General features: G+C 45.5%; 1 protein-coding gene across 1 annotated transcript; it reads left to right on the forward strand.

Annotated features, from left to right (window-relative positions):
* The first annotated feature begins 208 nt into the window (after positions 1–208).
* On the forward strand, positions 209–26233 carry pkd1b (polycystic kidney disease 1b). Its single transcript, XM_086196333.1, has 41 exons — positions 209–284; positions 996–1176; positions 1254–1420; positions 1518–1636; positions 1899–2046; positions 2125–2390; positions 2481–3233; positions 3315–3446; positions 3595–3740; positions 3884–4020; positions 4483–8141; positions 8607–8747; positions 9995–10274; positions 10393–10501; positions 11251–11379; positions 11450–11600; positions 11683–11820; positions 12386–12530; positions 12611–13288; positions 14161–14314; positions 14475–14640; positions 14809–15004; positions 15145–15312; positions 15625–15765; positions 16346–16556; positions 16967–17090; positions 17386–17529; positions 18098–18506; positions 18724–18838; positions 19464–19678; positions 19753–19955; positions 20038–20235; positions 20307–20461; positions 21017–21217; positions 21737–21911; positions 21990–22166; positions 22638–22742; positions 22832–22966; positions 23045–23247; positions 24989–25100; positions 25181–26233. The coding sequence occupies exons 1-41, from the start codon at positions 209–211 to the stop codon at positions 26066–26068; spliced, it is 12150 nt and encodes a 4049-aa protein (XP_086052459.1). The 3' UTR covers positions 26069–26233.
* The last annotated feature ends 1051 nt before the right edge of the window (positions 26234–27284 follow it).

Genomic DNA, 27284 nt, shown 5'->3' on the forward strand with positions numbered 1-27284 from the left:
CCATAACTCACCGTGACTGCAGAGGGAGGGTTGTGCGTGTGAGTGAGAGAGAGAGAGATAGAGAGAGAGACTCAAAACTTGGGTAAGGAGGGGACAAAGGGACGGAAAGGGAAGATGAAATGGACACTGAGGACGGCGGGGCAAAGACTGGAGACATTTCTTCCTGCAGTGATGATGCAAGTGAGGTGAATTCCTCCATCAGGAGAACATGATTCGTACTGGTTCCTTTGCCTCCCGACAGAGGCTGCAGGTGCTGTGGGTGCTCTGGATGGCTGCAGCTGCAGGTGAGTGAATGATCAAATGTGATTCTTTCTTCCAGTTCAGGGTGAATTACAGCACTGACACTTACTAAACCGCAGTTTTCACAAATTGCTCACTTATCCTTCAGTTATCAGTTAATCACACTTGGACTTTAAATATCATGCATGGCTTAAAAAGCAGTTGATGTCTTCTTATTTCCAACGCGATTCATAATAAATTCTGCATGTTTATAACAAGTGTTTCTTTGGCCTATCATGAGGTTTGATTTGGCCCACCAGATGTACAAAACAAAAAAATGTAAAAAATGGACCTGATCATGAAAATATAATCATAAATCGTCAATGAAACAATCTTTTTGATTTCAATCAATGTTTCTGCTGCTTTCACAGCAAAACATTGAACCTTTAATATCTTTTCACGTTATTCACTGTCCCTCCTGGACATGTTTGAATGTTTGGTTATGGACTGTTAGTTAAAAACCTGCATTTTTGTCAATCTGCCTCCCCATCCAGCTCCAATCTTGACATTATTTAGTTTGTTGTAAGTCCAATGTTGAATTTTAACATGATATTAAAGGATAAGATTCAATGTCTAACGTGACATCGCTTTGACGTTAAGCGCCAGCAAGGAAATGTCTTCATTTCAGCAGACGATCTATAACGCCAACTACCAAAGTGCAGCTCTATTTAGTTACATGTATTTGAGACTGATGCAGTGTGATTGCTCCTCTGCAGAGGATGTTCTCTGTCCCAAAGGAAGTCACATCCACCTGTCCAGCCTGCGCTGCTACTGGCTGTCTGAGTCCACATCATCATGGTCCGAGGCACAGGATTCCTGCCGTCACACTCAGGGAGGAGATCTGGCTGCTGCTGACAGTCTGGATCTGCAAAAATTTCTTCACAACTCCTTCCCAGTGTGAGTCAGACGAAACATAGTCCTCAGAAATGTCTTCAATACACCTGCTGAAGGAGTCTGACACTGCTCTTGTTCAGGAGGACCTCAGTGTGGGTCTGGCTGAAGGGTTCGAGAGGGGACCAGGATGAGGGAGGTGGGGAGAAGCAGGCCATGTGTCCTCAGCTGGTACTGGGGACACTGGGGCAGCGGAGGAGGACTGGTTGTGCTGGACAATACCACTTCTTCTGTGAAAAAGATGTAACTGGTGAGATTTCTGTTTCCCTGTGGAACACGAGAGGACTTTTAGGATGAAATGATAATTGTTGTTTGGAACTAAACTGGTTGTTTCTCTCTGTGTGCAGAGTCTTTACCATCTCTGGACAGTTACCTGGTGGGACTGGTTCTTCTGACCGGCATCCATTCTCGGACCCAGATAAACTCCCTCCCCTCTGTCCCAGACATTGGACAACTCGTTGTGGAAGTCAGTCTAAAATAGTGTTTCTCAAACCTTCTCTAACAATGTACACTCAGCATTTATGGTGGTAAGACGAGCTGCTTGGCAAAGTTCAGCGAGACACTCAGGAACCTGCAGCGGTCACATCGGTCGTAGTTAAAGCACCTATTATATTGGCACCTCTGCGTATTCTGGAGATTAATTGCAGTTTGTTTACTCAAACAAGCATGAATGGTGTATCTTTGTAGTGTTTGCAGTTAATGTACTTTGGTGATGTACTCGGTTTCAGATGCAGCTGTTCCCGGGGTTGTGGTTTACTCATGCAGGTCAGCTGACATCAGTGGAGCTGGTGGTCCAGCCCAGCCCAGCCTCCTCTTTGGCTCGGGTCCAGATCCTCCGACCCTACTGCAACCCCAACCACCACCTGGTACCTCCAGGTATATACAGTATAACAGGTTACTGTGAGCATTTTCTTGGAAGTCACTTGAAGTAATAACGCCATATTTGCTCTTTAGGTTGCATCTCTCTTCTGAACCCGTTCAGCTGCTGTTCAGTAGTACCGCTGTGCAACACTACAGGGGGCTGCAGCATGGGCCAGTACTGGTGCCACCTGCTGGAGGCCTGTCTCCCCACCACCAGCGCCTGCAGTCCTTATGTCTCAGCTGCAGTGAGCCGGGGCTTTGCGTCACCGCCCAGATACCCTGCAATACCACCATTTTACCACCTGGTGGCAGATTTGCCCCTGAGAATAAACCCTGCCTCTGAACTGGCAACTATAAGCGTGAGTTAGCATCTTCCCCTGGATCCATCAGACACCAACTGGAGCATGAATACAGTGATTATGATACAACATTTTCATGTGCTGTAACAGGTCACTCTTCCTGAGGAAGCCATCATGGTGTACCCTGATGATATTCTGACTGTACAACACACTCGTGACTCTGGAACTTTCCTTCACTGTCTCAGTAGGGACGCATCTCTAAATTCCCCCTGGCGCCAGAGTTACCTGTCCTTCAGGGGAACAGAGTGGGGTGGCTGGTGGGAGGGTGGCCTCACCTTCTTGCCCCAAGGTGGCCAGTGGGTGGACGAGGTAGTGTGTGATCTGAGAATTCTCTACATGGACACTCTCCACAGAGGCACTGAGCACGAAGACATACTTGGTGTCACCCACACAGAGACAACCACGGCGTCTGATATTAGAACCCCGTCGACTGTTCCAACTCCAAGGCTTGGACTTAACATCATCCTCCCTCTACCTGATGAAAAGAACCAGATTCATGTCCTAATCAATACTCCAACAATCATCATTGTCAAGGTCTGGTCTGGGGAGAAGGCCAAGGCTTCATGGTCAGCCCCAGTGCTCCAGACTGGACTCCCCTTCCGCTCATCTTGCCCTGAACTGGTGGCCCAATCTGTACCTGCCTGCAAGAGAGAGAGCGAAGATGCCTGGTTCTCTGCTGTGACTCTGGTTCTTCCCTCTACTGGGGTTCAGATGCTCAACATCAGCGTGAAGGATGAGGTTCGCTCTCAGAGTTTGCGTGTGAAGGTCTGTGGCTACGAGGCTGTGACAGGACTCAGTGTCGAGCCACACGGACACATGAGGATGCTCATAGACTCTCCGCAGGTAAGAACATTCCTGGCCAACTGCTCTCTCAAGTGAATGTGGATATATCATTCTCACACTGGTATCTTTTAATGTGTGCAGTCATTTACAGCTAAGGTGGAGGGTGGTTCCTCAGTGACCTTTTCTTGGGTGATTGACAACTTGGAAAAGTTTGCATATATAGGAGAATCTTATAGCGTTGTCTTTAAGAAACCTGCCAAGTATAACCTAAAGGTAAGATTTAGTTTGCAATCAATTTACGTGCAAACCTATGCCAACCTAATTTTGATGGATATCTTAATTTATTCATCCGTAATTACATCGATATTAAAAAGGTAAAACTGTTCACTAGGTAACAGCATCCAACCCCGTGAGCTCCCAGAGTCAGCAAATCCTCCTGACTGCTGATGAAATGGCTCCACTAGCGGAGCCGGAGCTCTTGTTCCTCAAAGAGGTCGTAGCTGTGAATGTTTCACATCTCTACATCCTCAGGGTCAGAGTGGACATCTCCTTACCAGTCACCTTCAGGTACAGTCTATCACTCATGTTCTATTTTCTAGTAACAGAGGTTTAGTGGATCGGCCTTTGAACGTGAATCACAAACAACTTGAAACACATTTTGTGGAGTTGTGCTTCATCTAGTTAATATAAATTTGGAATTGATCATGAAGGTGGGATTTTGGGGATGGCAGCAGCAGCGTCCTCCACACCCAGTCTGCTCCCTGTAAGACCACGGAGGGGCTGGTGGAGCGAGGAGAGAGGCAGGTGTATGTCCAGCACTCAGTGAACCACACCTATCCTATCCCAGGTAAGCACACACACAAAACCTAATCGGTTTTACCAGTTGATCCAAAACCCTGACCCCCATAGCTGCACCTGTCTAGAGCCACGTGTCTGCAACAAGGTGGTGACCACAGTGGAGGAAAAGTAAACAGGGCTAAAAATGAGATTGAGCCTTGAATCTGAACAATATGTACCGTGTCTAGCACCACACAGTTGCTTTTAAAGAGAAACTAATCGCTAGTAATTTACAAGAACATGAAGAAAACACAAAAAACAAAAGTAAAATATAGGAATATGTCATTTTGCAATATTTGGCGGTAGTGGCAAAAGTGTTTCCTCCTGAAGTTCAGCAAAACGTCAGTGAAGCGGAGGAAAGTGAGTTTCAGAGTTGTTGTTTTTTGTTTTTTTTTTGTTTTTTTTACAAAAACAGCAATCACATGGTGTTCATTGTACTTTTTACTCATTCTTTTTTTTAATCCCAACACAGGTGACTTCACAATTAATGTCCAAGTCTCCAACCAATATGAGAGCATTGACACGTCTTCCAAGGCCAGTGTTCGCCCTCAGTTGAACCTCCTCTTCCTTTCCTACTCCCCCCTGAACCCCCTCGTAAATCAGACTCTTCTCCTACAAGCCTCCATCGAGCCCTCCGCCAATAATACTGCCTACACGTGGCACTTTGGTGACAACTCTAAAAATGTTCACGGCACCCAAAGGAGCACCACTCACGCTTTTGCATCAGCTGGAGTTTATAATGTCACACTGTCTGCCAACAACACTGTTTCTGTGCTGACCGCTTGGCTCATGGTGGAAGTTCTGGTAAAAGTATCTGGATTAAGAGTGAGGTACAACGGACCCAGCGAGCTGAGCACTGCCACAGATGTCAGAGCGACAGTTGCCTCTGGTACCAGTCTAATTTGGAACTTTGACTTTGGTGATGGGTCCCAGCAGGGAAACCTTACAACTGGTTCCATCTCACATGTGTATAAGTCTCCAGGGAACTACACAGTTGGTGTAACTGTTTTTAATAAGGTCAGCCAGGCTCATCAGTCTATCTGTGTAGAGGTCTTCAGGTTAGCAGTCAGCAAAGTACTACCTTCAGAGTGTGTTGTGACTGGTAGAAATATAGAACTTACTGCTCTTGTGAAAGGGAATGCATCCCTTCTTACTTTCCATTGGTTGTTTGGAGATGGATCCCCTTTGACTATAGTGATGGGAAAGTCCACAGTCACACACACATTTACCAGCCGGGGAGTTTTTCATGTTAACCTGATTTTATTTAGTTCTGTCACTTCTGTATCATACAATCGAAGTATCTGTGTTGAAACGCCATTAAGTGATGTGATGGTGCAGACACCCCAGAATACAGTAGCAGCAGGAGAGGAGGTTTGTTTCCAGGTGTTGGTTACCCCCGAACAAACAAGCTGCCACTTTACATGGTGTACCAGCTTCTCTAGTCCCACCGCACTGACAGAAAATGCTCACAAGTGTTTTGTTTTTAAGAACGAGGGTGTTGAAGAGGTCTTCGTAACAGCAATGAACAAAGTCAGCAACAAAACAGCCAAAGTAAGCATCACCATTCAAAAACCTGTGAGTAACCTCTCTGTGTCGCACAGTGGTGAAAATGGCACCATCCCGGTCAAAACGTCAGCATCGTTTTGGGTTGTGAGTTGCGCTGGCAGCAATGTGTCTGTGCTGTGGGACTTTGGAGATGGTTCTCCAGCCGAGGCAAAGCAGAATGTTTCACATGTCTTTACCTCATCAGGACAATTCACAGTCACTGCCACTGCATTTAACGCCATTAGCCAGGACTCAGTCACCCTGAAAGTGAATATTTTACATCCTATTTCAGACTTTTCTCTTCACATCGACCAGCCCTTTGCTGTAGCTGGAGAGGAAATGCTTATCACAGCAGTTAGTCGCGCTGTGAGCAGCACCAACTACCACTGGGCAGTAGACGGTTTAGTGACAATGCAACAGGGCACTTATCAATTTAGATTTACGTTCCCCAAAGCAGGAGTGTATCAAGTGAAGGCTATAGCCCAGAACATGGTGAGTAGAAGGGAGGCTGTGGTTTCAGTCGAGGTCTTTGAAAGAATAGAGGGTCCTCATATTGAATGTCAGAGTCTGATAAACATGAAATACATACCAACACAAGAGGAACTCCTGTTTATTGCTTCGGTCACAAAAGGTTCTAATGTCACATATCACTGGCTAGCTACACATGGAGAAAATCAGGAACAGATTTCTGAAGATGGGGAACTTTTCCACCTGCTATTTGAAACTCCTGACAGGGTTTCAGTTCAGCTAAGTGCCTCAAACAAGTTAGGTGAGACCACCAGTACCGTCTCTATAGTTGCAGTCGAACGCGTAACAAGTGCACACATGACGATACAGTCAAATATCGTGGCAGTTGGAAAAAGTATGAACATTTCTGTATCCATAGTTACCGGGTCAGACCTGCAGTACTTTTGGTATGTGGACCACCATCTTTCACCCCTACAGACAAATGTGCCCTTTCTTCTCCACACTTTTACGAGTTTGGGTCATTCTTTTGTCAGAGTTTCAGTTCAGAACGTTCTCAGCCAGAGCAACGACACCAAACTGTTTTTAGTCCAGGAGGAAATAGAAGAGGTGGATTTTAGAAGTGGTGATAGGACACCACCATTTCTCATCAGTGCTGGTGCTGCTGTTTCTTTCCAGGGGCTGATCAACAAGGGTAGTGATCTGCACTGGGACTGGCAAGTCAAAGGTGCCACAGCCGAACTGAGAACCGCTATCAACCAGACTTTTATCTACACTTTTCTACAGGAGGGTGTCTACGTAGTGTCATTGAATGTCTCCAATGAAATAAATTGGCAGGCGGTTTCACATAGTGTGACTGTCCAAGATGCAATCGAAGATCTAAGACTGAATATTAGCAAGTCCACTGTCTGCACTGAGGAACAAGTAACATTTATTCCAAGAATCAGCAAAGGAAGCAATTTAAGCTTTGTTTTAACATTTAAAAACAAAGATTGGACTCTTAGTCAGAATGTTATCGAGGGACAGTTCACCACATCAAGCCTTCCGGCAGGGATGAATCGAGTTACCTTGAAAGCTGTGAACCAGGTCAGTAGTGCTGAGGTGTCACGTCACATTCTGGTCATTGAGGGTATTAAAGGGTTAGAGCTGGTACGATATATCCCCAATGTTTTAGAAGCTGCGAAAGGAATCGACTTCGAAGTTAAGGTTCAAAATATTTTCCCAGTCAGCTACACTTGGAGGTTTCATTTGGAAGGTTCTGAACCGTTACAGCTCACAGGACAACAAGTGATCTATACTCCACCGGCAAGTGGTTCCTTGTCATTAAGTGTGCGAGCAAGCAATGGTGTCTGCTCCAAGATGCTCAATGAGACAGCTCATGTTGAGTGGCCTGTGAAGGATGTCACGCTTGTTTGTCTATCAGAAAGAATATTTGTCGGATTTGTTGTTGGATTTTCTGCAAAAAGTAATGTAGGGAGCAAAGTCAGATATGAGTGGGACTTTGGAGACTCTACTCAAACACTGGTCACAGATATTAGTGTAGTCAATCATACTTACCACATGCCGAGTAAATACAGCATCATGGTGAAAGTCTCCAACAGCATCAGCAACGCATTTACACAACTTCAACTAGACGTGGAGGAGCTGCAGTGTTCCAGCCCTCAAGTCTCTCTGATCCAGAGCCAGCCCACTATCTTCAGGTCAAGACCAAACATCTTTGAAGCCAGCATGGACATCAACTGCTCTGCTTACAAGACCACCTTCCTGTGGAGGATATTCAGAATGTCACATTGCACAAATGGCAGTATGGATTACACTGGGGCGGGTGTCGGTCTTAGAGATGCAGCTTCCCCATTTCTCTTACTCCCAAAGTGCACCCTTGATGTGGGACAGTATTGCCTTGTATTCACTGTTTCACTCCAGGGAACTCCTCTGCTTGTCCAACAAAAGACCAAAGTCACAGTTGTCCATTCTCCGCTGCTTCCTGTCATCAAAGGGGGTTCACATAGAATGTGGCCCAGCTACAGAGACCTTGTCCTAGATGGAACTGAGTCCCGCGACCCGGATGTGGAGCCAGGTGTGGAGGATGCACTGCAGTATCACTGGACCTACATGATCGTGGTACAGGCCTCTTGATATTAGAGCAGCAAAGCTGTGCTCACAGCAAACGCATATTTGTGCCACTTGCATCATCAAACTGGAGCGGCTGCTTTGTGCTGCATGTGAACACAACTTTAGTGTGTAGAAATGATTTCACGTTCGTCTTTCATATTTTAATAATGCCTGTGTGTTTTCATTTGCAGAACTCAACACAGACTCACTCTGAAGGGCAGTGTATTGATAGGAACAGTAGTGTTATGACCGTGCTCAGCAACCACGTACACCCAGACAAGGTCTACATCTTCACCCTCACTGTATACAAGACAGGAAGAAGCCCTGCGTCCGTCACACAAATGGCGAGTGTTGCCTATAGCCTTACCGTGCCATCAAACAACAGCATGCTTCATCTCCATGACTTTATACCTTATTGATATAACCTTCAACGCTTAAAAATTCCTGTAATTCTCTTTTATCCATTATCTTTAGGTAACCATATGTGAAGCCCCCGTGCTTCCTGTACTTGTAGAGTGTGTGTCCTGCTCTTCCCTCTCTTCTACCCACCACATCAGTCACAGCACTTCCATCATCCTCTCAGCACAATGCGGACAGTGTGATGACGAGGCTGAGGTAATAATGCTAGTAAAAAGTGCTCTTGTTAAGAAAATCAGAGTTTTACTTCCTAGCCTTTTCAGTTAGTTTATCAAGACACTGGTGTCTTCCCTCTGCCGCATTCTACTGTTGAGTTTCATCCTTAACCGATGAGCAGGGGTGAAAGTGAGCCGGAACGCAGTTCCGGTAAAATATTCACGGCCGGAACAGAGTTAGAAAAGGAGGAGAAGGGAGCTGTCAAAATCCCATATTAAATAAAGAAAACGACGTCTGAAGGCGGTTTGACTCTGAACGCGGCAGACGCGTAGTGCTGTGCGGGGTGGGGTGGGGCGCAAGCACGCGCAGCGCTACCGAGTTGCTGGGCTTGGTTTGCGCTCATGTGACGTCACAGCGCGCCCACATACACAATGAATGGACTTCCCCCACGCAGCCTGCGCCTTGCGCGCTCAGTGTGAAACCGCCTTGACACGGAGTCGTGCCCATGAGCGCATCTCCCCATGCGAGGCGTTTCTGGTTGGCTGACAGACGGACACGTGGGTCACGTTACCAGCATAGTTTTGATTGGTTAAAACCACACGCGTTCCGCTTTCACGGAACAAAAAAAAGAGAAAGAAAACAAAACAGAGGGCAAAATCAAAGAACCAGGCTGCTGGCTACCTGCCTCGGCACAATGCAACGTAAAATAAGTGACATGTTTGAGCGAAAATGTGAGTTGAAGAAGCAGGAGAAAAAGTTAGCAAAATTAGACCCATGGAAGATTCAGACTCAGAGCCACTCATTGATGAGAGTGAGTTCCAGGGAGAGAGTGTCTCTGAGGAGTCTGCCAGTAAGAACCTACAAGAAGAATCAATCATTGAGTGATATTGATGATCTGTTTTTTTATGTCTGCCTGTTCCCTGTTGTTAGCACTGGAGTGGGGAATTACTGTGAAAAGAAGTTTTCAAAGCATTTCCAGGGGTTGCGCGGGAACGGTGGGGCTATGGGTCTGCAGTTGTGTGGGGAATAGACACCCGAAAACTGTAAGAAAAATCACCCAAAACCAATTAAAAACCATAAAACTCCAACAACAACTTTTTTTTAAACGTGTGCGTACAGTTCCGGCAAGACTTTTAAGCCACTTTCACCTCTGCTGATGAGGACATTAAGCCTATTTAGGCAACCCTCAATCAGTAATTAGTCAGTTAATCAGAAATTAATGCACAAAGATTTGATTTCAGCAAACCAAGTTCAGATAAAGCAAGGAACTTTATAATCAATTTTTACAGTACAGATGGCGTTCTGAGGACCAGACTGGCATGACCCTTGAGCTTGCCGAGGCTGCTGCCTCTAGAAGACACTCGCATGTCCTGGTGGTGCGTTCAGGTGTCCTGCAGCCAGGGCAGATTTATACCTTCACTGTCAATGTAACTCAGCCTAGCAGAGGGAGGTGGGGCAGCGCTGGCCTGACAGTTCTACCAAACAGTCCACCACGTGGAGGCCAGTGTGAGCTGCACCCGGAGTCCCATGTACGTCTGCTGGAGACGGTGGTCAGCTTCAACTGCTCAGGTGAATGCTGCTACACAAGCCAACTTACTTTAATAGCTTTGTTGCAGTTAAAGGATGAAAAAGTTGGACACATGTACTGTCATCATGAATTACCGTGTTCTATAACATATGTTGTCAGGTTGGCAAGATGAAGATGAAGAAAGCGAGTCCTCTCAGGTGATCTATACCTTCCAGGTGGTGCCATGCAAGCCAAATATGCCAATGTGCCCAGTGCTCACTTTGTACAGGTGAATACATACCAACAACAAACACTTGACACAAAAAAGTGTATTCTTTCATTCAGGTGCTCACAATTGGTGTGTTAAGCTCATGAATATGTTTTCTTCCCACTGTTGCGTAACTTTTGGACTTAGATGCAGCCACCTTTATTTAGCCTGAAGCTAATTGTAGCTGATGGCGAACTACAGCTACAGTAACAAAACAACAGCACAACTGTCCAAAAACACCAGTTTAAAAAAACACTCTCCAGCACATCGTCTGGTATAATACACATCTTCTTAATATATAGTGTGTTCCATAATCCACAAACATTTTGATTTGATCTTCAATAGTACGAACTAGAATCTTTCCAGTCTGTGGTTGTTCCCATTAGCACAGAGTGCACCAGTTAGCTCACGCTCATCTTGTTCACTGTAGTGTTGAACCAGTGGGTGTTTTTGGATCAAGGAGCTGACAACTGGATAGAGAAAAAGTGGATCATACCAGATGATGCATTACAGTGGGATTATTTGGGCAGTTTTTCTGTTATTAGTTGTCATCAGCTTCACACTAAATGCATGTGGCTGGGGACTCCTGCATTCTGAAGACACACAGACGTAATGCAACACTGGGGAAAAGTCTTGGTGTTCAAGAAACCTATGTATGAGAACTGAAAAGGCAAAATGCACTTTCAGTTAACTTTAAGTCAAAGGTTTGAATTAGGATTTATATTTTCTATGGACAAAATCAGGCTTTTTAGAATGCTTTGTCTTCCTAGGGGCACTCGTTCAGTATTTGGCAGTATGGTGCCGGTGGGGACTCCCGGGAAAGAACGAAACACTTCGGTTATCACAGTTAGTCTGCTTGTAGAGGACAGTCTGGGGGCAAAGGTCGTTGCTCTGAACAGGTAAGCTAGCATGTTTTGGGGTAGAAAGAGCCAAATAAACACGTGTCTAATACTGGAATTAACTTTTTAGAACACTGATTGTGGAAACTCCTGTGAGGGATAGCGCGGCAGGTCAGTGGCTTAGAAACAAGAGCCAGACAGAGCTGTGGGCTTTAGTCCAACACGGTTACCCGCAGGAGATCATCCCCTATTCCATTGCCCTCACCAGCCAGCTCAATCAGGTAACATCTCTTTTGTAGTCCATCACAAAATAACAAGATTGGTAAAGGTTAGCAATGATGGATTTTACCCACTGATCCACAGATGGAGTCGGCGCACAGTATTCAGGAGCTCTCAAGCAGGAGGGAGATCCGGGAAAATGTGACCCGAGCCCTGGTTTCTCTCTCCATTTCCTCTTTCCTGGATGTGGATCAAGTCAGCTCAGCACTGCTTCAGTCCACTGTAAGGAAGCACGTTCCGCTTGAACCGCCTAACAAATCATCAGTAATAGTACAGTTGCCACAGTGGCAGCAGGTATCAAACTGAGATTTTATGCTGATGATACTGCTGATGTCTCCCAGTGAAACCCTCCAACTACGAGTAGATGTCTGCAGTTTGTCCTGAAATGAAACCGATAAAACCAAGAGCCTTATAATTGGTCATGATAACTTTACATGCCTTTAGTGCAAAATGTCAGACCAGCTGTCAGGAACCTGTAAGTGACCTTTGACACTCATCTCACACTCATCTTCAGCTTTTTAATTTTAAGTCGCCCCCATTTTTGAAATATCCTCGTTTTTTTAATTCATAGTTTTTAGTATAGTTATTTATAGTTTTTGATCAGTATTTGTTTGTCCTCCTTTATTGCGTCTGTAAGCAGTTTTGTTCTTTTGCCGTACAAACGTGGTTATTTGGATTATTTGTGCCACACCCACATTCCCATGAATACAGGACGTTTGAACATGGAGACATCTCACAGCATGTTATTTAGAGGTCCAGCACTTCTTGAGCTAAAATTCTTTTTCAGGCTGTTCCTGGTGAGTTGGTGTGTGACGGCTGTCGGGAGAAGGTTCTTGAAGCCGTGGGGAAGATGATCCACGTGATGGAGGAGCAGATGATTCCTGGTGTTTTGACCACATTGGACACAGGAAGGAACATCCTCACAGTCATAGGTGCTTGTTGACCTTTTGCATCACAGCTCAACGCAGATATAGAACAAACATAATAAGTGATATTTCTTCCACGTTCTCAGGGAGTTCCCTCGCAGCTGTGCCGGAATCAGTCAGCTCCTCCAGCACCCCTGAGTCAGCTTCAGCCATCGCCCTGTCAGCGCTGGGTCACGCAGGGTCTCTAATGCGCTCTCTGATACATTCACGTGTTCATGCCGAGGCTCCCCTTTCGATCATCACACCATATATCAATGCAGTTGGTTTCCAAGGGAACCCGTCTGATCTTCTCTGTACTCAGCAGTCCGGCCAGCTCCAGACTTTCCTGTCTCAGTCCTCATTGACTGGTGGATCGAAGAGTTCTTGTCCATTTCAAATTCCCACCTCCCTCACTGCTCAGCTGAGGAGTCAAAGGCCAGAGTTGGTGCAGGTATTGTTTGGCATCGATGGAGCGCTGGAGTCTCACCCTTTGCTGACTGCAGCCAACCCTCCGATCTCTACTGCACTGGTTGCCATGGAGCTGTCCACACCTCAGGGCCAGCCCATACCCATCCAGGATCTGGACCCCAACCAGGCCATACAGGTCACCCTGCCCAACAGTAGACATGGTGGTCGAGGAGGAGGTCAGACAGGAGGCACGAATGGGACTTGGCTCACTGTAACACTTCCCTCTGAAGGACAGTTGAACTTCACCGTGAAACCTGTGGATGACTTCGATGAAAACGCGGGTTTATTCATCTCCTTCAACTTCAGCCTGGCTCCAGGTACGCTAAATCCCTGATCACGTTCATTCTACAACTCAACTTTTGCAAATTGTGACTCAGCCTTACGCCTGCGTATCACTGGAAAAGTGTGGTGTGTTCCGTCAGCGCCGTGGAGCGGCACTTTAAACCGTTTGTTCCAGTACGTTCACGTAGCTCGGCATGGACGGACCTGCGTGCTTCAGGCTTTAATGGCTTCTTTTTGTATGCATCTACATACTCGTTCTGGTGTGGCTACTGAGTTAACCTTAAACAATGTATAGAGAGAGAATATTTAAGGGATTTAAAATTTTTGTCTTACTTTAGGTTTGGTTGTTATTTTCAGGTTTTTATTTCCTTTAAAGCATCACCAGCAATGTTCAAATTGTACGGACGGGCGCTTGAAAGCTGCTCATTCTTGAGCCTCCGCAATGCAACAAGAGCCAGCCAAAATATGCATTATGCTGTTTGTAATGTTTACACTCATTTGATGGATAAGTTTTGATTGCATACAATTTACATGTTAAATAAAACAATAAATTATAGAGGACATCTGCCACTGGAGGGCAGCATAAACACAATTGTCCAGTTTATTGTAGCTGGAAATAATTGTTCATGAAAACTACAGACAGGCATCAGTGTAATAAGAATATAGTTCATAAATTAAAAATATACAGCCTGTATATAGTTTGTTAATGTAAAAAGCCAAACTTAATACAACAGTGTTACAACATTTCCAGAGCGACTGTGGCTGACAGCCACTTAATTAGCAATAAGGGTAAATTTTAAGGTTTATTATGCAGCACGTATATCATTGTACATAGTACTGTATATATACATGAGGATTTGCATAAATTAACAAGGACCCCCCCCCCCCCCTTATTATGCATCTCTAGGAGCTCCTCCAGTGAGCTTAGGGCACGTCAGGGTAGAAATGAGCTCCATGGTGCCAGCGACTAATGACTCCCAGGATTCCATCGTGAAAGAGAGGGCTCTTACTCTCTCAGCTGAGACCACCTTCACTGAAGAAACTATCTTTCTGTCTTCACTGTGAGTAATTTATTTCTACTTTTCAGGAGTAATCGAGTACTTCACTTAGATGGTGTTTCCTCCATAACAGCTTGAACGGCACCGACCAGCCCCTCTCTGTCAACCTGACCTCGTCTCTGGTGGAGGGAGGCCCTGTTCACGTGTCAGTTCGTGTGTTCAGCTCTCTGTGCCGTTACTACAGTCTCAAGGAGAGGCGTTGGAGCAGTGAGGGACTGCAGCCACTGGAGGGCAGCACACTCCACGCAGCCCGTTGTCAGAGCCAGCACCTCACCATGTTTGGGGCCACTTTGTTTGTTCATCCTGGAGCCATTGTTCTGCTGCCACCAGTATGTTCAGTCACAAAGCTCTTATATAATATATGTAATAGCACTATCACTTGAGTAATGAATATATCTGCCAGCAAATTCTAAGCCAGGATTTGGCAGGAGCCTTTGATGATCTTAATTCAAATCTTGATCTTGAATCTCCCCATCATCCATGTCTTATCTCTGTAGTCGAGTGGTCCCATGCGGAACGTGGTGGTAGAGATCGTTTGTGCTGTCCTGGTTCTGATTCACTTGCTGGTGGGTCTCATTGCCCACAAACTGGACCACTTGGACAGCCTGAGACTGAGCCAGGTCCCGCTGTGTGGCCGACCAGGACTGTACCACTACAGGGTGCTGGTAAAGACTGGCAGGAGGCAGGGAGCAGGTCAGCCAAAGACACCTCTCAAAGATGTGGGACAGAAACAGAAACTAGGACATGCATCTCCACATTTGAATTTTTAAAGCTGTTAAATTGAGTAAATGATAGAATTTTTTTATGTGTATTTCTGTGGTATTACCCATCAGGCACCACAGCACATGTTGGCATCAGTCTGTATGGTGTGAACAAGAGCGGCTCTCGCCATCTGCAGAGAGACGGAGCTTTTCAACGCGGCAGCCTGGACCAGTTTCACCTAGAGACGGATGACAACCTGGGGGAAGTTTGGAAAATTCGGATCTGGCATGACAACACTGGTAACTGGAAAAACACAAATCCATCTCCAGTAATATAATAGACCCTTTTTTCAACAACTGAACTAAAATTGATGTGTAAAACCATTCTCACAAAATTTCTTTGAAATATTCAAGGAAAACATACTACTGTCTACTGTTAGCATGTGTGTGCTTATAAATATACCCTCTCTCTCACACATGTCCACCTGGGACACACACAGAGTATATACATATATGCTGTGTGTGTGTGTGTGTGTGTGTATGTGGCTCCATGGTGTTAACAGCTGTGTGATTACATATCAGCATAACTGAATTTCATCCGTGTGAACGTAGGCCTCGACCCGTCTTGGTACGTTCAGCATGTGGTGGTCTGGGACCCCATGACAGACCACATGTTCTTCTTCCTGGTGGAGGACTGGCTGTCAGTGGAGAATCAGAGGAATGGAACAGTGGAGAAGGAAGTTTTAGCCTCGTGTAAGATTTAACGTACACACACACACACACACATAAACACACACACATAAACACACACACATAAACACACACACACACATAAACACACACCATATTAAAACATAGAAATGGCATGATAGCAATTTCTCTCTCTGAAAGTGTTGTGGTCTTTTTTGGCTTTCAGATACTCACATTTAGGTTTTTGGGGCCTTGACCTCCTGCATTATTTCTCTTTCACTCCTGAATGCAGAAAGAGCCAGCCACGTAGCTTAAGCTTGAAGCTAATGGAGACTGACTGCTCATAGCTACAGCCACGAAACTGTAAAACTACTCTGTTTAATAACTCATAGCATAGTCTGGAATAATCTACCCCACCTTTTTTCCAGTCATCATTCTTTCTGTATTCCAGAGACACAAAGAAGCAATGCAGGAAGGAAAAGTCATGACATCGATTTGTCACTGCCAGATGTCAAAATGATCTACATGTTGAGGAAAATTGTGTTTATATCGGAGTGATTCCATGTCAGTGTCAGCCTCGGTCTCATGCAGTCAGACAGAGAGCGAAGGACCCTTATCTAACTCTACAGTTCGTCCTCCCCAGGTCCCGATGAGCTCTCTCAGTTCCGCCGGGTCTTCACCTCCCAGCTGATGTTTGGGGTGGTGGAGCGCCACCTGTGGCTGTCTCTGTGGGATCGCCCGGCTCACAGTCGTTTTACCAGGGCTCAGAGGGTGACCTGCAGTGCCCTCATGCTGCACCTGTACCTGGCACTGGGTGCGCTGTGGTACGGGGCTGTGGGCTCAGAGGGGCACAGGTGAGACAAAATACAAGCTACACATTAAACAGACACAAAATATTTCTTTCAAATCAAATCAAAGGACTTTTATTCGTCACATACACATCATAGATTGTACAACATGCAGTGAAATGTATTGGGTGCTTACACTCTACAAAGCAACAAAAGGACAACAGTATGAAAAAACAAATAAGCAATTACATGATAAACTAAAAATTATAAATATAAAATGAATTGTATGTGCAGTTGTAAGAGGAAAAATAGTCAGTGTTTGTTGAGGATGCGGATGGCCTGAGGAAAGAAGCTCCTCCTCTTCCTCTTGTTGTTCGCCTTGAGGCAGCAGTAGCGTCTCCCTGGGGTAGCAGTGGATTTCTGTGGATTGAGTAAAGTTGACCGAACCACAGTAATTTGTGTCTTGTCTTCCCCAGCGGGCCAGTGTCTGCCCAGCTGCTGGTTAATCTGGAAACAGTTGCCGTGGGGATGACGGTTGCCGTGCTGGTGTTTCCTCTCCAGTGTTTCCTCTGCTTCTTGTTTAGAAAATCACATAGTCAGGTAACTTCACACAGACTCCTGCTGAGACAGACCCTGGATCAGTTATCACCTTATCTTCCTTCTAGTAAATGTTTAAGGCTGTGTACTTGTGTTTGCTACTGATTAGAGGTCAGCACACTGGTGTGTGGACGTGCGTCTAGGTTTTGTTTCTCAAACACTCTTATCCCTATCTACGAAAAACTACAGGTGTGCCCTGTTTATCTAAAACTATACTTGGAAAAACTGAAGTTGTGTGTGTGTGTGTGTGTGTGTGTGTGTGTGTGTGTGTGTGTGTGTGTGTGTGTGTGTGTCCCAGGTAATGGTGGACATGTCACGGCGAGCCTCTCCAGTGTGTCACTCTGTAGAAATGGACATTCACATCAGCCAGTCTGAGCTGTCAGGTCCTTCTTTCTTGTCTCTGCCAAATTCCTCCAGTCCAGTCCAGGACAGTCCCTCATCTGTGAGAATACACACACACGCACAAACACACACACACACACACACGCACACACACACACAGGCACACATGCACGCCAACTTTATGGAGTCACTTAGGGAGTATTTACCGACTATATTTTTGTTCTAATCATTAGTTTTTTTCTCATACGTAATGGCGTAGGATACAATGATAATAAAATGACCCACAATATTGGGTAAGTTCTGAAATTAATTTAATGCTTGATTAGGAAAAACATGTATCCATATTTTCAAATATATTTCCTTTGATTTTATTTATATATTTATTTCATTTTGATGATCCTACTTCTATACAAGGCGCCTGCTGGCTGCCAAACCTGGGATGGATAGACTTCCTTGCACTTCCTTACCTCGCCTATGTTGTTGTGTTGTAGTGTTGTTGTTGTGTAACCAACTGCCTTGCTCTCGGCTCCCTCAATTGCCCCCCACAGAGATAAATCAGGTTTTCTGAGTCTGAGTCTGAATCTGGATCGTGATGACCCGAGTCACTGAAGCCTGACTGGTCTTCTACTCCGACACACCTTAGTTTTACTCTCTCTTTGTGTCTCTAGTTATTAGGGAGTAATGCGTTTGACTCCAGTATCCTGGACTTCTGGGCTGCATCTGGTTTGGTGCCTCAGACAGATGGAGTGTGCCTGGAGGAGGGTGTGTGGGCATCATGTGACAGCCTACTCAATGTACCAGGAGGCCCTTCCACCAAGACGACCATGACCCCTGACCTCTGCAAGTCCTCTTCAGCTCTGGGTTCAACACGGCCACTAAGGAGGAAAAAGGCGGTGCTGCAGCTGTGCCTGGCTGGACCCTCCTCCTCTGACTCTTCTGCTGCCCTCCTGCCTCCCCTTCACCCTCATCCTTGCTCCCACCCTGCCCCCTCTTCTCAGGACCAAGACATCCTTACTGTGAATACCAAGCCACTCAAAGTCCACAACCAAAATCTGACAACATTTCTTACTCTGTCTGGTGAGAAACTCTGAAAATCAATGAATAATTTCCAGTTTCAACGGAAGGAAAATCTCCTCCAAAGAATTAAAGATTTTCTGGAAAAAGCTTGCAAAGATTAACCAAAACAAAGTCTATTGCCAAAGATAGAAACCCTTCGTTACCCAATTCTGGAGTCTTTTTCTTCTTGTTGAACCTGCATAGATTCAGTGTGTGTCTATTTTTTGTCTGGTCCCAGAGGAGGATCTGCTGATGTCGATAGCTGCAGCAACAGAACACACAGTGCAAGCCAGCAACAGCAACTCAGACAGCGGCAGGGACTCACCCCGGACCACTTCCTCATTCTCTAACACGTAAGGCTCACCTCTGTCTTCAGTTACGCTGTCCTGTCCTGGACGTGAGTCTACCTCGAACGTCATTCATGTGTGCCCTAGTTTTTGGAAAATCCCTCCCAAAATGATAGCCGATAAAAAAAGTTGTTCTTTGTTTCTTTTTACATTTCAAGAACTCAGGCCCTTTTCCTTGCCTTACACTCATTGACCTGCTGTGCTCAGTCACAGTAGCACAGAAACTGACATGTTGTCCATATAGACTTTAACAAGGATATGGTGGAAGGTCCATAGCACACTAAAAAACACCAATATACACAAAAAGGTTGTATGTTGTACTTGCTCAAAGGGTTTGTGGATTATCGAGCATACAGGTTGATGTGGACATGGATGATATTGGATGATGCGTTTAAGGGTTTATCACCTGGTGTTTTGTGACAGCTCTGCTGTTCTCAGCCCTTAGTCTCCATTAACTTCAAGCTAAATTTACATGGCTGGCTCTGTCTGCAATCTAGAGCCACACAAAGTAATACAGCAGGAAAAAGCAACTTTTTGAGATCAAGACAACTATTTGTGTGCACTTATACGGTAAAAACTTACTTTAATTTTGCTTAACTTAAAGAAATGTCTATTATTTTGTCTTTCTTAGCCAGAGCACATCTTGCAGTAGCTGGTCAGATCAGAGTGAGGATAAATACTTCGATGATGCCGAGCTCCAAAAGTCAGATGCGCCATCTTGTCCCTCCCTATATGAGGCCAAGCTCTACAAATGTCCCTCTGCACTCTCGGTCGACTCAGTGGCCAGCACCTTCCTGCCAAGCCCCTCTCCTGACTCAACTTGCTCCCCCTCCACTACACGCATAGGTACAATCCTATGGGACAAAATATTCCCCTGAATTCTCACAACCTGATTCTGTCACTTATCTCCTTCCCCACAGGTGTTGCTCGAAGTCATCCCAGCTGGCTGTTCCCTCCTTGGGTGCAGTGTGTGATTTACTCAGTTGTGGCTATGCTGCTGGGCTCCTGCCTGGCTGTGGTGGGACTCTACGGAACCTCCTTCTCCAGAGCGGTGGTCCTCATGTGGCTGACGTCAGCGTTCTCTGCCTTCCTCACCTCTGCTCTGCTACTGGAACCTCTTAAGGTGAGTCATCCAATTAACTCACTTCTTAGATCTTTGGTGGACAGCAGCGTCTTTAATTTGCATGTCTTTCTTCCTTGTGCAGGTGTTTGTGCAGGCCTTGATCTACACAGCAGTGTGGCGACCCGTAGATCCTGAGGTGGAGGACCAGCTGGCCCAGGACACCACCGTAGTGAGGGCATTTGGAGAGCATGTTGGGAAGGTTCGACCACCATGCGGCTACGGGCTACTGCAGGCTAAAGAGGAGGCCCGTAAAGTCCGAGCTCTGCAATCACTCATGAGGGTGAGAATAAACTTTGGTGGTTTCGCAATTATTGCAAGCTATGTTTGTCATCCTTTGCATCTTCTCTGCAGCAATGTGTGTGCCAGCTGTTATTTCTGCTGCTGGTGCTGATGGTGAACTACCAGGACACCCGAGAACAGAGGCAGGGACAGCTGCTGCACACCGCTGTGAGACACCGTCTTCACACAGCACCCTTGGAGGGCCCTAACCTGACCTCTGTCAGAGAGTAAGAATCAGCACTTGGGTTCCTGCAGCCAAACCAAGTACACACTGACTGCCTTAAGTATTTAGGAGGGAATGGGGTAATTGACCAACCCCTGAATCGAGGTCATATGACCTCAAATTAAGGAAGTACATTTCACATTACTCAGTTTTGGAATACACAGAGAGAACCAGAGCAAAAATTAAGATTCCTGTCATGTCAAGTTAATCGATCTTGCTTTTTAAGTCCTCAGTCCTGCATGTTGAATAAAATCGATCTTTCAGGACATGAATGCATGTTAATTTAAGGCAGTGTAAGCTACAAAACAAGGTCAAAACTTCATAATCGATCAATAACTTCTACCAGCGTAATGATGAAGCTGGTTGAAGAAAAATAGTCTCAGGAGGTTTTTTTTTGTTGTGTTGTTCGGCTCAGCATGTACACACAAATACGAGCTGTAAACCAATGTTTACAATGAAGGAAGGTCCTGATACAGCTGGCTAATAGATGACCTCTCGCCCTGAATTGCTGTTGTGCATCTGGATGAATGTACAGTCTGTATATCATCTCTTCCTGAAGCTGGTCAGGTGCACTGCTGTGGATTAACCATAACTTGGTGACACACATCCACCAAAACCCTCTGCTGCACCTTGTTGGGTTGCCTCAGCTCCAGTACACACACACTCAGGGTCCGACGGCAGGCACCCTCCTGGGGAACAGCAGTGCAGCGACGCAGCAGCTCCTGGCCGACCTCCACATGGAAGACTGGAGCACGAAAGAGTAAGTAACCTCCAGAGAGGAGAGTACAAATACTGCACTTCAGCAGAGTGTTCAGGTATTACTATTGATTTCTCGGACAACTTTTGATTTTTTTACTCTCTACATTTTGACACAAATATCTGCACATTTTATACGATTTCTTTTCAAAACAGACTTGTTACTTAAGTTGTAATGCATGACAGACAACAATGACATAGTTAGAGAAACAGACAGGAGTTTTGCTTCGGGGGGCAGATAACTTGACTCTGAAATACACAATAAACACTCTTGCATGTCTAGTCTTTGTCCGAGTGACCTTGTACGAAATTACAAAACTTAGAACAATCAGAACAAATGTTTTGGTATTTTTTCCAAAGATGCTGAATAGATCATTGATAGGCGAATCCCTAAACGCCATTCCCTCTCTCGTTGTAACATTAGAAACATCCAAGAAGTTTTCATTCCAGATATTTTGTTTCTCTAACATCTCCTGCTTGTCTCTTACTAACAATCATTAATCGTGTTTTAAATCTCTGTCAGGGTCAAAGCTGTCTCTGTGGACTTCACACACTATCATCGAGAGTCTGGTTTATTTGTGTCCGTGTCCGTTCAGCTCAAGTGTTCTGAGACCCAGAGAATCCGTCCCTCCCTCTCTATCCTTCCACACCTCATCCCGTCATCCCTCTCAGGCCTGGACCTTCCAGTGGTGCTGACGGTAGCAAACGCTGTAATAATGAGACCTCTGTGTATTCTACAGAGTTCAGTAATTAAATGCTTTGGCTTCATTCTGCAGGTTCTTCTTCTCATCTCTGCTCTCCTCATCATCGTTGGAGAGCTGTGGTCCATGGCCACTCGGCGAGCTTTGCATGGAGTCCATCTCTGGCTCCAGCTACTCTTGGCCTTGTTGTCCCTGGCAACAAGTGTCCTCCACCTCTGCTTCCTGTGGCAGGCCACTTCCTGTGTTTCCAAGGTAGAACGGAACAACTTCTGGCAACCTCTTTAGCATCCATAACATATGAATCTGATATTATTTCATGGAGGGGTGTTGATTGTCAACCAGAATGATTTCATGTTATCAGTCAGTGGTTTATGTTCTACTTAGTTCAGTAGAAATCATCTATTTCACATGTTGCTTTCTTTTCAAATCCAAAACAAATTATAGATGTCATTATATGGAGGTTTTTTTAAAGCCTAAATGGAACAGCGCTCCTGAATGTTGGGTAGGAGGACAGCTCATATTGTTGAAACCAGTGGTCCTGTATCCCTGAAACATTCAACCTCGTGCTGTGGTTGGCCAGCACCACCAGGCTTGCTCCGCTAACATTCATGCTGGCTGTGTCAGAAAATAAAACATAATAAATCACATACAACAAACATCAAATCAGAAAACGATCTTGAAGTACTCAGGTGAGTCATGTCCCCGCTGTCCTCTGCCGTGTAGCTGCGATCCCAACCCAACAGCTTCATCAACTTTCACCGTCCTGCTCTTCTGGCGCAGAGGTCTTCTCAGTGTGCGGCTGTCCTGCTCACTCTGCTTGTTCTAAAGGTAACTGGGAGCTGGAGTTCCCCTTAATACAAAACATTTGCTTGATGCTATATGAAATGCATGTTCATTTCTACTGCTGTCTGTTCCAGCTGCTGGGAACATTGAGGTTTGTGCGAAGGTGGATCGTGATCGGCCGAGTGCTGCATAGAGCCTGGAGGGATCTGTGTGCGCTCTCCGTCCTCTTACTGCTGCTGTTGCTGCTCTGCACTCACCTTGGAAACACGGTACAAGATGAAAAAGTCAACTGACATTAATATTCTTAAGAAATAAAAATGTATCTGATGAGTCTGTCTTTGTCTCAGCTCTTCTCCGGTTCAGTGGAAGGTTTCCTGTCTGTGCATCAGGCCGCTGTGTCAGTACTGTCCATCCTGCGTGGACACATTGACCTCTCAAGGCTCTGTAGGGTACACCCAGTCCTGGGCCCCATGTACGGTCTACTGCTGATGGGGGGAGGTGTCTGGTTCTTGGCCAGACTCTGTGGAGCTGTTCTCATCTGCTCATACAGGTGAATGCTGATATCTGAATTGCTCGTGTAGCCAACATGTCCACAGATGTTTATTGTCTGTACTGACAAGTTCCTCAAATTCCCTGCTAAGGATGCTAATGTTAGTTTGTTTGACTCCAGGTCAGTAGGATCATGTGATCATCAATGGTGATGTCTATTAATGGTTCTGAAAGTGTTTTGCCTGTCACATACTCACATATAGGTGTCTTGATTTCATGAAAATGTTTTTTTCCCCCTCCTGCATCACTTTTTTGTTGCTCCTGAATGCAGAAAGAGCCGGCCACATACACTTAGCTTGAAGCTAATGATGGCTGATGGCTAATGGCTAATACCGGTTAACTGCCCAAAAAGTCTCAAGTGCATCGTCTGATGAAATCCAGGACTCTTCGATCCGGTTGCACTCTCAGTAATTCACAGACACTTGGATTTAAGACAAAAACAACAACTGAGCTTCAAGGTGAAGTTTTAGCAATGATTAATGTTGTTTTGGGGTTTAGAAATTGTTATCTTATTTATTGACAACATGCTTTTGAAATAAAATAACGAGGTTAGGGTTAGGAAAGTAGCCCATCATCAGTTAGGTTAATGTTGTGAAAGGCTCTCAACGGGACTCAGACTGGACTTGAAAACCTGTCGCCTACTGCAAGTCTGGTGTTTGCTGGTAACAACCACTGCAACCAGTCACCTGACGCAGTCCCTATCAGGGTGTTTTCACACTTAGTCCTCTAGAGGAGAACTGAACTCGGTCTTCTCCAAGTGGACCAAAAGGTTGACTAACAGGAAAATGGACTGTAGTGGTTCACGTTAACGTAAATGATTTCTGGACATTTAGCCTTTGATTAGCCACATTCAAGGGACAACATGAGACGGTTCACGAGTTGAGTTGGCTCGGTAATGGTGTAACAACCGCGTTGCTCCTCTGTTCACTTGTTTATTGACAAAAAAAACCCAACAACCTTTCACCGTAAAATACTACTTGCTGTTTATGACCTACAAGTGCATGTAAGTGACAGAGGATGACAACACTTGTTAGAAAGAATACGCAGGAACGAAGTATCACAAGATTTTCAACCAAGTTCCTCAGTCTCAGCTATGTTCGTCCAGTTTCCTTACACAACTCATCTGAGAAAAGAATAAGACACTACGCTTCCAGGGACTCACATTATCAGTTCATTCGAGCTCTGATGGCACCTCAGTCCTCCAGTCCTGTTCACACTATCAAGAACTCAGACCTTGACTGCTATGGATTAAAGGTAAATTTCTTTTCAAACAAGATGGCTGCTGCTGTACTTGACTGTTTTTTGAGGCACGGAGCTTCCTGGTGCCTGTGACCTGTCTACACTCTGCCTCGAGGGCCATAATACAGTAGCAGAGGGCGAAGTGAACCTGGAAAGCTCTCAGAATGCAAGGATCAGAGAACTGCAACAGGGACTGAAGAGGAAAACCACTTTTCAGGTTGATGTGCAGAGTTGACATTTGTCCAAAAAATGCTGACTTTTCAGTCTGAGTTCACTTTGATGGGTTGAAAGTGACAAAGCGTTAAAACACCTCCAGTAATGATGTTGAACCAGGAAATTGTTCTTTCCTCCTTGAAAAAGAATCCCTATTGACTTATATTGGCATCATTTCCATGGTGCCTGCACATTATTTTTTAACTCATTGCATGCCACCATCATGCAGTGAGACGTTTTATTTCTTTATGAGATTGGCCTTCATTGCAAACTCTGTCTGTGTTCGTCAGGGCTGAACAAGCAGAACTGTACTGTCGAGCTATTGAACCACAGGACTATGAGATGGTGGAGTTCCTCATCAAAAGGCTCAAGCTGTGGATTGGACTCACCAAGGCCAAAGAAGTAAATTGAATGAAACCACAGATTAAACAAAATTCAGCCGACTCATGAGTCTGATGTGACACATTTGCTTTCCTCCTTAGTTCAGGCATCGAGTGAAGTTTGAAGGCATGGACATCCCTCCATCCAGGGCCTCCCAGGAGTCCCGTCCCTCCACAGTCTTCTCCTCCCTTCCATCCACTCAGTCCCCCTCTTTATCCTCTTTATTTTCATCTCCTCGTCCCTTGTCCTCCTCACTCTCTGTCAGGTCTGAGGACTCGTCAGGGTCTGAGCACAGCTTTGACGTCCAGCCCTTCCTGGACCACCTGCTTCCATGTGTCAATGCTCTGCTTGCTCGTTTTGATCGCGTCAACCAGATAATTGAGGACGTGCACCACCTTGAAGTGGAACTTGAGGAAGCTCTGACAAGGAGAAGGACACGTAGGATCAGTGACAAGGAGAAAAGCGCAGAAAGAACACGAGAGTCAGCAATGCCAAAGGAACTGGAGGGGGAGGGAAGACCAGTTGAAGTTAGACGCAGGAGGACAGGTCTTCTTTACCCAAAGCCACAAATCACGCTTCCATCCACATTTTCTTTCTCACCCTCCAAAATTACCTCCCCAGCTGTGACCATGTGCAGCTTCCCTCGTACACGCAGCTCCTACTCCGAGTCTGAATCCATCCAACTTCATCATCTGCCTTCCGGTGAATCTCATCCTCCTGAAGCAGCCAAGCCTGCAGATCCTTCTGGGTTTGGAATGTTCCCCAGGAGAAGAGCATGGCACTCTGGGAGCTCGCATTCAGCTGATGCAGCTCAAAGGATGTTCCAAAAACAAGGTGGAGTTGCGTCATGTGGTAATGGAGGTGAGAGTGCTGCCTCCACTGAAACCAGGCCGAGGAGCGAGGAGGGGGTTAGAAGGCGAATCAGTGATGGAGTTCCAAAAAAGAGGAAGGCTTGGATCTCTGAGGGGCCAGAGACTGAGCCAGTCTGATGTGTGTTTGTACTGGAAGTAAACTCACCTGATGCCTCACTCACTCACGGTTTCCAGCCCAAAGAAGGAAGGCAGAAACCACCACGAAACCACCACAAACATTTGCTATCGTACAGAGGGCGGCCGCCATCATCTGCTTGTGGGACTTAGATTTACCAGCACAGGCGCTATGGAGTGTGAGTGTGTGTGTGTGTGTGTGTGTGTGTGTGTGTGTGTGTGTGTGTGTGTGTGTGTGTGTGTGTGTGTGTGTGTGTGATGGGTAAGATGCCAGTGGCTGGAGGCAGTAATAGTACTAACTCAAACCTCCTCTCTCCAGAATAAATAAATATTTTATTAAGATTTTATCAGAAAGGAATAGATTTTCCTAACACAAAACCTGCTATATTTTCCTTTGTAACACGAGTAAAATCAACAAATTCAGTAATAACTAAACATTATAATCCATTTATTAATTTGATCCTTATTTAAAGCGGTACCTTACCAAGTAGGTGTCACACAAAGATGTCCTGCCTACAGAATGCAGGAAGCAGTGCAACTGTCAGCTAACAACAGCAAAACTGTTCAACAATGAGTTAACAAACGCTCAAGTCTTGGAAAATCGACGTTGTTTTTATCCACTTCTATGCTCTGCAATCCACAAACACATTGATTTGAGTTAAAGCAAACCAATTTTAAAACTTAGACTTCTGTGCTCGTGCAACCAACTGGCACCTCGAGTTGAACCAGCTCGCTTGCGTTTGTTTGCGATGGCACCACACCAGAAGGAGTTTGTTTTCAGGTCAGATCCGAGCGTTTGCGTCTGTTACAGTCCACGTCTTCTTTACACAGCTGTCAGACGACGCCGATCAGGTGCTGCTGAACAGGGAGGTACATTGAATGTACACTCTAGGCACAATGTGGCCCTGTGGACTAAATGAAGACTCAAATGAAATAATATAAAATGTTCCAGTTACATCATTGTCAGTATGTCCATGACCATTCAACCTCCAGAGGGCTCACTGAATTTGCACAAGATCCCTTCCTGTCATTTGTGATCTAGTTCAAAGGAATCAGGTGGGTCCAACATTTTATGCTCTTGATGAAAGCCTAAAAGCTGAAACCTCGGCTTCAGCTCTGCCTTCTCTTTCCTGATCTAAAACTTTGATTAAATGTTGAACGTGCAAAAACATTTTCTACCTCGACTGAAAGTTCAACGACTAGGAGTTCACTGTTATCC

This window comes from Aulostomus chinensis, chromosome 23 (genome assembly GCF_037954235.1).
Source record: "Aulostomus chinensis isolate RoL2024-O1b breed Wild chromosome 23, RoL_Achi_v1.0, whole genome shotgun sequence".
Classification (NCBI taxonomy): domain Eukaryota; kingdom Metazoa; phylum Chordata; class Actinopteri; order Syngnathiformes; family Aulostomidae; genus Aulostomus; species Aulostomus chinensis.